We start from the raw sequence: 11,036 nt of genomic DNA, 5'->3' as shown, positions 1-11,036 counted from the left end.
AAAGTTCAGTCAGTTCTGCAGGTCAGCCAGTTCAGCAGTTCAGTTAGTTCTGCAGTTCAGCCAGTTCAGCAGTTCAGTTAGTTCTGCCAGTTTCAGCCATTCAGTTTAGTCGTGCATTTCAGGCAAAGTTCAGTTACTTCTGCAGTTCAGCCAGTTCAGCAGTTCAGTTAGTTCTGCAGTTCAGCCAGTTCAGCAGTTCAGTTAGTTCTACAGTTCAGCCAGTTCAGCAGTTCAGTTAGTTCTTCAGTTTCAGCCAGTTCAGTTAGTTCTGCAGTTCAGCAGTTCAGTTAATTCTGCAGTTCAGCCAGTTCAGCAGTTTAGTTAGTTCTGCAGTTCAGCCTCAGATCTTTCTTTTTTCCCTCTTTGTTTATTCCCCGAATTCCAAGATTCTTCCTCAGTCTCTGTTCCCCCTGATTCACAAACCACGGCCGTTCCAGAAAGCAGCTCTAGCTGATTTCCTTGGCTCTGCTGTTTCTCCAAACCACATTTCGAAAACAAGCAGCTGACACCACCCACTCATAAAATCTCCCTGGAGGGAACAGAGGTTTGAATGAAACACGCACGGCGCTGGGCTCAGAGTTAGAGCTAGAGACAGCCAACAGTAGTGCGCTTTTCCAGCGACAAGCTGCGTCTACAGTACTTATGTGCTTTACTTTACCTGGGACTGAGGACAAGTGTGTATACATGCTGGACTGGTGTTAGCCTAGATGGGTACATTGGGCTGTCTGAAGCAAAAGAGAGATAGAGGGAGTTAGAAATGGAGGTAGAGGATAATCCAGAGAGCTGGAGATGCAGGGAACGTGATGGCACTGCGTTTATGGTCTAGACTTCTGGGCTGCCATTCATGAAAACATCAAATGTATTATTAGTGACAATATTCCATTTTCTCCCAGCTTGTATATTCTGGACAGAGGTGGAAAAAGTACTAAATTGTCATGCATGAGTTAAAGTGCAAAGTCAAGTAAATGCTATAAATCAAATTCCTTGTGTTAAGCTAACCGTGATAACTGTATGGTTGAATGGTCCTCCCGACTGGGGGCTTTAGCAGCATACAGAAACGTTCTTTCCGACGTATTCTTTTTTTAAACGGGGTAAAAGATCTTGATCGTGTCAGTGGTTCGGGAGATCTCTGTGAAAATGGTGTTACATTTAAGCATGACTCTCAATGTGTTCTATACATTTGGACAATGTATTGCTCTTATTCTCTCTGCCAGTGTGATGGATTTTATTTGAATATTGTCCGGTTTTCTGTGGGTTTTTGTTTGTTGTCATCTTTTTTTATTTTATTATTATTTTTGTTATTTCTTTCTTCTAGTGTCCTACTACTTTGTATTTGCTGTATTCTGTTGTTTCTGTGTATATATAAATACAAAAAAAATGACAATAAAATATTGGTCATAAAAAAATAAAAAAAATAATGGAGGTATAGGCATCAGCAGTTAGGCGGGCAACCATTGTTCCTCTCTGTCTTCCTTCCTCTCTGTCTTCCTTCCTCTCTGTCTTCCTTCCTCTCTGTCTTCCTTCCTTCCTCTCGTCTTTCCTTCCCCTCTCTTCCTTCCTTCCTTTCTCTCTGTCTTCCTTTCCTTCCTCTCTGTCTTCCCTTCCTCTCTGTCTTCCTTCTTCCTCTCTGTCTTCCTTCCCCTTTCTCTCCCTTCCTCTCTGTCTTCCTTCTTCCTTCCTTCCTTCCTTCCTCTCTCTCTCTCTCTCTCTCTCTGTAGTCTCCTCTCTCTCTGTAGTATCTCTCTCTCTCTCTCTCTCCATAGTCTCTCTCTCTCTTTCTCCCTCTCTCTCTCTGTGTCTCTCTCTTCTCTTTCTCTCTCTTTCTCTCTCTCTCTCTTCTCTCTCTCTCTTCTCTCTCTCTCTCTCTCTCTCTCTCTCTCTCTCTCTCTCTCTCTCTCTCTCTCTCTCTCTCTCTTTCCATTTCTCATGTGTTGGATCCCGTGTCTGGGCCTTTGGTCCTGGGGGATCGAGGCAGAGAGAAAGGCACAGGAGACAGAAAGGCAGGCTGCTGTGCGGGCTAGAGCCAGGGGACCAGGCAGCAGAGAGGCAGAAAGAGAGAGATACAGAGAGGCAGAGAGAGAGAGAGAGAGAGAGAGAGAGGTTGAGAGTTGTGAGACAGAGAGGCAGGCTGCTGTGCTGGGTTGGCAGCATGAACAGAGAGCCTCTTTATTGTGGAGTTCTGCTGATTTAAATCATATGGCATAGCCTGGAATCACTGCACATGTCTGGAAGCCTTTCAAAACTGCTGAAACAAGAGCTCCTTCACCCTCCCTCCCTCCTTCTCTCCTGCTAACTTTTTTCAAACAACTCTCTTATTTTCTTTTCCTTTCCTCACCCCCGGTTTTCTTGCTTTTCCTTCTTCTAGTCGCTCTTTGACTCTCACAGTCTCTCACATATCTCCCCGCCCCCCACACACACACCTCGACGTTTTCAACATACCTGTCTTTACTATTGTTTTGAAGTTTGCACATCCTTCTGAAATGACTGTTTGGAATAAACTATTCATTGTTCCAGATCAGTCCTCAGAGTTGACGTAAGTTGAACTGTATTTGTAGAAAACAAAGAACATTTGGACAGTACTTTTGATTTTATCACTACATCATGTGACAATATTGTAAAAAGTAGTTATTATCAGTTTTGTAGAACAAAATAAAAATGTTATGTTTTTTTTGTGTCTTCTCCTGATAGGTGCATTCGCGTGATCATTCCTAAGAGCAGAAGACCAGAAATCTCCTCGGCCAACCAGAACCTTAGGTCCTCATCCAGCCCAGCGCCCTGATAGGCTACCGGTGGAAGAAGTGGAATTCCCAGTTTGGCATTCCCAGTTTTCCTGTCCTCTACCAGGTGGTGTGTGATATTCCCTAGCCCAACAGCCTGAGAGAGGGTCTGTCTGGGATACCACAGGCCTTCTGGGTACTCCTCTCCTCTCCGTTACCATGGCTACCAACAGGGAGCGGCAGGTGGGTCACATGACAGGGTTTCCACCGGCTGTCTACCCATTTGCCTTCAACTCCATGCGGAACCACTCCTCCTTTGACCTGCTGTCCAATAGCAGCCTGTTTGGGAGATTCAGCACCGACCTCCCTAAAGAGATGGCTGCACTGTGTAAGTGAAGTTACTCAAACATATTGTGTGTGCATGTACGTGTGTGTGCCTGTGTGTGTACACGTGTATGTGTGTGGGGGGGAGGGTTGGGTGTGTGTGTGTCTGTCGTATTTTGAAACAGAACATTTTCCATTTTCATTGAACATGTATGCATCTGTTTATAATAATACGAGAGAAGAAAACAATGAAACAGAGAAAAGAGCAGTTCCGTTGATCGTTTGTTGCCGGTTTGGGGTTTTATGAAGGCTGTTGTAGATGATTATGTGGTGACACAGTCAGAGAGTCCGTAAAGTCAAACAGGCTTCCTTCCCACAAGTCTCAAATAAGAGACAAAACGACATTCTTTTCACATGAGGTGATGAACGGCATGCATGTCATCAAATATTTGAAAATGCTCATAAGAGGCTGTCTTATGCCATTCTAAAACTGCAGGTCTATATGTGGCCACAGGGGGTGCTGTTGTATATCGGCGCAGACTGAAAGGAAAAAAAGGCAGGAGAGAAGAGAAAGAGACATTTGTTTGTGATTTATAGCTTTTCTCTGTAATGGAACACCTTGAACAATTTGAAATGGTGACAGCACAATATAAAGACGTCCATTTAAAACCACTAAAATGTGCCTATGGTATTTCTACGGGTTACAGCTTTAAACATCAACACAAAACATATAACAAAATGTACAGTAAACATTGCACTCAAAGGTTTCAAAAGGATAAAGACATTTCAAATGTTATATTAAACTGTGTTTAACAACAAGCACATAGTTGTAGTATGCATACTAGGGGAAACTAAGTAAACAGATAAATATTGGTTGTATTTACAATGTTTGTGCAACGGGTCACAAATCTTGCTGCTGTAATTCCACATAGTGGCATTTCGCCTAACAGATATGGGAGTTTATCAAAGTTGTATTTGTTTTCAAATTCTTTGTGGGTCTGTGTGTTCTTTGGGAAATATGTGTCTCTAATATGGTCATACCTTTGGCAGGAGGTCAGGAAGTGCAGCTCAGTTTCCACCTCATTTTGTGGGCAGTGGGCACATAGCCTTTCTTCTCTTCTCTCTAGCCAGGTCTGCCTTCGGCGGCCATTCTCAATAGCAAGGCTATGCTCATTGAGTCTGTACATAGTCAAAGATGTCCTTCATTTTGGGTCAGTCACAGTGGTCAGGTATTCTGCTACTGTGTATTCTCTGTTTAGGGACAGATAGCATTTCAGTTTGCTCTGTTTTTTTTGGTTGATTCATCCAGTGTGTCAAGTAGTTATATTTTTGTTTTCTCATCATTTGGTTGGGTCTAATTGTGTTGCTCTCCTGGGGCTCTGTGGGGTCTGTTTGTGTTTGTGAACAGAGCCCCAGAACCCGCTGGCTGAAGGAGATTCTTTTGGAGGTTAATCTCTCTGTAGGTGAGGGCTTTATTTCTAATTTTTAAGAAAATGGAAAAGTTGTGCGTGCATATGCATTCACCCCCTTTTGATATGAAGCCCCTAAATAAGATCTGGTGCAACCAATTACCTTCAGAAGTCACATAATTAGTTAAATAAAGTCCACCTGTGTGCAAGCTAAGTGTCACATGATCTGTCACATGATCTCAGTATATATACACCTGTTCTGAAAGGCCCCAGAGTCTGCAACACCACTAWGCAAGGGGCACCACCAAGCAAGCGGCACCATGAAGACCAAGGAGCTCTCCACACATGTCAGGGACAAAGTTGTGGAGAAGTACAGATGGTGGTAAAAAAATATCAGAAACTTTGAACATCCCACGGATCACCATTAAATCCATTATTAAAAAATGGAAAGAATATGGCACCACAACAAACCTGCCAAAAGAGGGCCGCCCACCAAAACTCACGGACCAGGCAAGGAGGGCATTAATCAGAGAGGCAACAAAGAGACCAAAGATAACCCTGAAGGAGCTGCAAAGCTCACAGCGATGCGCCTCTTCAACAGCACCCTGGAGAGGCGCGCTGGGAATGAACAAGCTAAATATTTTGCGCCCCTGCCTTTGACAAAGTGGCCACTGTTTATCAAAGGGCGGCATCACCTCTCACCTAATCAGCGCTAACCTAAAAAGCCCATTTGCCACTGGTTGAGAGAAATTGTCATTGATTTTAGGTAGAATTATAGGTAGTTTTATGTGTTGTTGTTGGAGGTGCGTCTTGGTCTGTTTAGCTCAGAAATTGACACCCTTGTCCAACTTCCGTCATAGGCGGCCGCCTAATCCTGCCTAATGAGGGGGCCGGCCGTGAGGACATGGAAGAACTGGGACAGTTTCAGCTTCCAGGAAATGTATGCAGATTCTTGCGACGTGGGCGTGCATTATCATGCTGAAACATGAGGTGATGGCAGCGGATGAATGGCACAACAATGAGCCTCAGGATCTCATCACGGTATCTCTGTGCATTCAAATTGCCATCGATGAAATGCAATTGTGTTCATTGTCCGTAGCTTATGTCTGCCCATACCCTAACCCCACCGCCACCATGGGGCAATCTGTTCAAAGTGTTGACATCAGCAAACCATTCGCCCACACGACGCCATACATGTATGCCATCTGCCCGGTACAATTGAAACCAGTATTCATCCGTAAAGAGCACACTTTTCCAGTGTGCCAGTGGCCATCGAAGATGAGCATTTGCCCGCTGAAGTCGGTTAAGACGCCGAACTGCAGTCAGGTCATGACTGAGGACGACGAGCATGCAGATAAGCTTCCCTGAGACGGTTTCTGACAGTTGGTGCTGAAATTCTTCAGTTGTGCAAACCCACAGTTTCATCAGCTGTCCAGGTGGCTGGTCTAAGACCATCCCGCTGGTGAAGAAGCCGGATGTGGAGGTCCTGGGCTGGCGTGGTTACAAGTGGTCTGTGGTTGTGAGGCCGGTTGGARGTAATGCAAAATTCTCTAAAACGACGTTGGAGGCGGCTTATGGWAGAYAGATTAACATGAAATTCTCTGGCAACAGCTCTGGTGAACATTCCTGCAGTCAGCATGCCAACTGCACGCTCCCTCAAAACGTGAGACATCTGTGGGATTGTGTTGTGTGACAAAACTGCACATTTGGCCTTTTATTGTCCCCAGTACAAGGTTCATCTGTGCAATGATCATGTTGTTTAATCAGTTTCTTAATATGRCACACCTGTCAAGAAATGCTCACTAACAGGGATCTAAACAAATTTTAGAGAAATAAAGTTTTGTGCGTAAAGAACATTTCTGGGATCTTTACATGTTGCATTTATATTTTTGTGCAGTGTATACAGTACCAGTCAAAAGTATGGACACATCTACTCATTCTAGTTTCTTCTTTTTTTTAAACTATTTTCTACATTGTAGAATAATAGTGAAGACATCAAAACTATGAAATAACACATATGGAATCATGTAGTAACCAAGAAAGTGTTATATTGTAAAAATATATTTGATATTTTATATTCTTCAAAGTAGCCACCCTTTGCCTTGATGACAGCTTTGCACACTCTAGGTAATCTCTCAACCAGTTTCATGAGGTAGTCACCTGGAATGCATTTCAATTAACAGGTCTGCTTTGTTAAAAGTTAATTTGTGGAATTTATTTCCTTAATGTGTTTGAGCCAATCAGTTGTGTTGTGACAAGGTAGGGGTGGTATACAGAAGATAGCCCTATTTGGTAAAAGACCAAGTCCATATTATGGCAAGAACAGCTCAAATAGGCAAAGAGAAATGACAGTCCATCATTACTTTAAGCATGAAGGTCAGCCAGTATGGAAAATTTCAAGAAAGTTTCTTTAAGCGCAGTCGCGAAAACCATCAAGCGCTATGATGAAACTGGCTCACATGAGGACCGCCACAGGAAAGGAAGACCCAGAGTTACCTCTGCTGCAGAGGATAAGTTCATTAGAGTTAACTGCACCTCAGATTGCAGCCCAAATAAATGCTTCACAGAGTTCAAGTAACAGACACATCTCAACATCAACTGTTCAGAGGTGACTGCGTGAATCAGGCCTTCATGGCCGAATTGCTGCAAAGAAACCACTACTAAAGGACACCAATAAGAAGAAGAGACTTGCTTGGGCCAAGAAACACGAGCAATGGACATTAGACTGGTGGAAATCTGTCCTTTGGTCTGATGAGTCCAAATTTGAGATTTTTGGTTCCAACCGCCGTGTCTTTGTGCGACACAGAATAGGTGATCGGATGATCTCTGCATGTGTAGCATGGAGGAGGTGTGATGGTGTGGGGGTGCTTTGCTGGTGACACTGTCTGTGATTTTTATTTAATTCAAAGCACACTTAACCAGCATGGCTACCACAGCATTCTGCAGCGATATGCCATCCCATCTGGTTTGGGGTTAGTGGGGCTATCATTTGTTTTTCAACAGGACAATGACCCAAAACACACCTCCAGGCTGTGTAAGGGCTATTTGATCAAGAAGCAGATTGATGGAGTGCTGCATCAGATGACCTGGCCTCCACAATCACTCAACTTAATTGATATGGTTTGGGATGAGACTCAACCCAATTAATATGGTTTGGGATGAGTTGGACCGCAGAGTGAAGGAAAAGCAGCCAACAAGTGCTCAGTACATGTGGGAACTCCTTCAAGACTGTTGGAAAAGCATTCCAGGTGAAGCTGGTTGAGAGAATGCCAAGCGTGTGCAAAGCTGTCCTAAAGGCAAAGGGTGGCTACTTTGAAGATTCTAAAATATAACATATATTTTGATTTGTTTAACACTTTTTTGGTTACTACATGATTCCACGTGTGTTATTTCATAGTTTTGATGTCTTCACTATTATTCTACAATGTAGAAAATAGTCAAAATAAATAAAAACCTTTGAATGAGTAGGTGTGTCCAAACGTTTGACTGGTACTGTATATATTTTTGCAGAATTCTGCATGCAGAGTCTCAGTTGGGTGTTTGTCCCTTTTTGTGAATTTTGGGTTGGTGAGTGGACCCCAGACCTCTCAACCATAGAGAGCAATGGGTTATATAAAACTTATTGAAGTATTTTAGCCATATCCTAATTTGGATGTCGAGTTTTATGTTCCTTTCGATGGCATAGAAATCCCTTATTGCCTTGTCTCTTAAATCGTTCACAGCCTTGTGGAAGCTCTCTTTCTCTCTCTCTCTCTCTCTCTCTCTCTCTCTCTCCCTCCCCTCAGCACAGCATGCCTGAGCACCTCTCCAGCCTTTCAGATGTCAATCACTACCTCCCCCTCCTGCTGCCCACTTAATCCTTAAGGTATTTACAGAGAACCAGAGAGAGAGGAGAGAGAGAATCAAAAAAGTTGGAGAGTAGAAAGAGAGCACCCGGGGGTAATGTCCTGGTGTGGTGGAATCCAAGAACACACCCTGCTAGGAAAACACACACACACACACACACCTCTCTGTCTCTCTTTCATGTAACAATTTGAAACACTCACTCACAATGAATAAAATCTCCTTAATTTATGAATGCATTTTTCATGGTATCAAAGGGAAACACGTTCAATTGTTGTTCATATATGCATGGACATTAGACGGTTGTCAGGATGTTATTGTAAAAGAGAATCTGTCCTCATTAATTTACCTTGTTTAATAAATTCAATAAATGGGGGGGATATGCAAATGACCAGATTAACACTAGGCATAGTATCATGACCGTGGGGTTGAGGGGTCGTAAGGTACATATCTGTGTTGCGGCTTAACTGCGACGGGATCAAAGGTTAAGTCAGGATCACAGAGTCACAATTAGCTCTAACCCGTGTTTAAACATGGAGATTGACATTCCTCATTCTTCTCCCCCTCTTCCACAGCCCAGACAGCCAGACATGTTACAAGTTGTTTCACTGACAGCTTTCTCATACCGTCCTTTTCAAACGTTAGCTACCGTGGAAAACAAAGGCAGGCTCTCACTTAAACGTTCCAACATTCCCCGGGCACTGTTTTTCCTTTTCTTCTCTCCGAATCCATGCAACTTATTCAGCAATTTTTTTTTACTCCTTAACTTATTTAGGCTTGCCATAACAAAGGYGGTTGAATACTTTCTCACATTATGTTCCTGTCTCGCAGTTCCATGGCTAATTGCTGTGTGAAAGGTAGCCAGGGACAGACACTGTCCCATCCCACCTTGTTTTGTTTTGGTGTGCTGTGTGTGAGAGGATGGGGGAGGGAGACAGATAGAGAGAGGCAAGGATTGGGGGGAGGAGGGGGAGGGAGGACCCAGAGAGAGAGGATGGAAAGGGAGGAAGGGAGGGAGACAGACAGAGAGAGGCTGGGATGGAGGAGGGGATAGAGAGAGAGAGGGTGGAGAGGGAGGAGGGAGGAGGGGAAGCGACAGAGAGAGAGGAATGAGGGAGGACAATAGAGAGAGGATGGGAGGGAGGGAGGAGGGAGGGGAGACACGAGCTAGAGGCGAGCGAATGGGAGGGAGGAGGGGTGAGGAAGACAGATACGAAGAGAGGATGGCGGAAGGGAGGAAGGGGGACACGATAGAGAGAGGATGGGAGGGCGGAGCGACGAGCGGAGGACAATAAGAGAGAGGATGGGAGGAGGAGGGGAACAGATAGAGAGAGGATGGGAGGGGAGGCAGGGCGGATAGAGAGAGAGAGAGATGGTAGGGAGAGGCGGGGATAGAGAGAGAGAAGGACTTGCGAGGGAGACAAGACAGAGATGGAGGAGGGGAGGGTATGACAGATTTAGAGAGAGAAATTAAGTGTGTGGTGAGAGTAACAGTCTTGTGGGAGGCTCAAAGTGTGTGTGCGCGTCTGTGCCTGCATCTGTCTGTGTGTGTGCAGTAGGCCCTTTCTCTTACGCTACGTAGTCCGTGTGTATGCAAAACTCCATGACGAGAATTGAGGGGTTGTTTCCACTACCACGCTATACGCTACTCACGCACCACAAACACACACACACACTACACACCACACAAACAGAGAAGAGCAGTAGTCAGAGTAGACTGTGACAGTCTTTATCAGTTGATCCTTGACCATTAACAGGAGCCCTTCAAACAAACAGTGGAAGCCGGATTACCGCAATATTCACTGTGCTTGATAACATCCTGAACCTTCAGCCCTGAAACACCTCGCTTAAGCACAGGGATTCTTTGAAAAAGCCTAGTCCACACGAATGGAGGACTGGATGAGGACCACCTCTTAACAGGTAGAGGCCTTTTCTTTGGCGGCAAAGAGTGCGAGCAGACTTGATCTTTTCACCCCTTTTTTCTTCGCTTTTCTGTCTTTTCCTTTCCTCTCCTCTCTCTCTTTCTCTCTCTCTCATCTCCTCTCTCTCTCCGTCTCTCCATCCTCTCTCTCTCTCTCTCTCACTTTCTCTCTCTTCTCTTCTCTCTCTTCTTCTCTCTCTCCTCTCTCTCTCTCTCTCTCTCTCTCTCTCTCTCTCTCTCTCTCCGTCTCTCTCTCTCTCTCTCTCTCTCTCTCCCTCTCCCTCTGTCTCTCTCTCTCCTTTCTCTCTCTTTTCTCTCTCTCTCTCTCTCTCTCTCTCTCTCTCTCTCTCTCTCTCCTCTCTCTCTTCTCTCTCTCCTCCTCTCTCTCTCTCTCTCTCTCCTTCTCTCTTCTTTTCTTGTGGTGCTCTGTCCTCTCTCTATGGGGACACATTTGGAGCTGGTGGAAACTGTGGACGTCCAAGGTGTAATGTTCTTTGCTATGTGGTGTTGTGTAAATATGAGCATTGATTAATAAAAGGTCCTGAGCTGCTGTGTTCTGACTTTGTCGCTCTGACGACCTCTACCTTTACATGGCCTCAGATGTGAACGGGTGGTTATCCAGACAGCCCTGTTTATGCTAACAGTGGGTTGCAGCACGTACACATGCCACAATCAGACACCACGCCACACACACACATGCTGCACACATGGACACACACACAACATTTAGACCAACTAAGTCAAGTAGGACTGTGGCAGAAGACTTATGTAAATGTTCAGGAAAATGTGTTAATGCAGATGTGACATCATTATAACCACCTA

General features: G+C 44.6%; 1 protein-coding gene across 4 annotated transcripts in view; it reads left to right on the top strand.

Moving 5' to 3' along the window:
- Positions 1 to 2,456: 2,456 nt before the first annotated feature.
- The window catches only part of LOC111976651 (retinoic acid receptor gamma-A-like), a 61,215-nt gene continuing 52,635 nt past the window's right edge, over positions 2,457 to 11,036 (top strand). For 2 of the 4 annotated variants that reach the window (XM_024005652.2, XM_024005651.2), the window contains exons 1-2: positions 2,457 to 2,533; positions 2,689 to 3,105. In XM_024005652.2, the coding sequence (XP_023861420.1) occupies positions 2,937 to 3,105 (169 nt within the window). In that variant the 5' untranslated portion in view covers positions 2,457 to 2,533; positions 2,689 to 2,936. The remainder of the gene's footprint in view (positions 2,534 to 2,688; positions 3,106 to 11,036) is intronic. The other 2 variants (XM_024005654.2, XM_024005653.3) reach the window with 2 other exon arrangements.

This window comes from Salvelinus sp. IW2-2015, linkage group LG17 (genome assembly GCF_002910315.2).
Source record: "Salvelinus sp. IW2-2015 linkage group LG17, ASM291031v2, whole genome shotgun sequence".
In the NCBI taxonomy this organism is placed as follows: domain Eukaryota; kingdom Metazoa; phylum Chordata; class Actinopteri; order Salmoniformes; family Salmonidae; genus Salvelinus; species Salvelinus sp. IW2-2015.
Note: the sequence above shows the minus strand (reverse complement) of the source record. Positions and strands in the feature narration are given on the sequence as shown.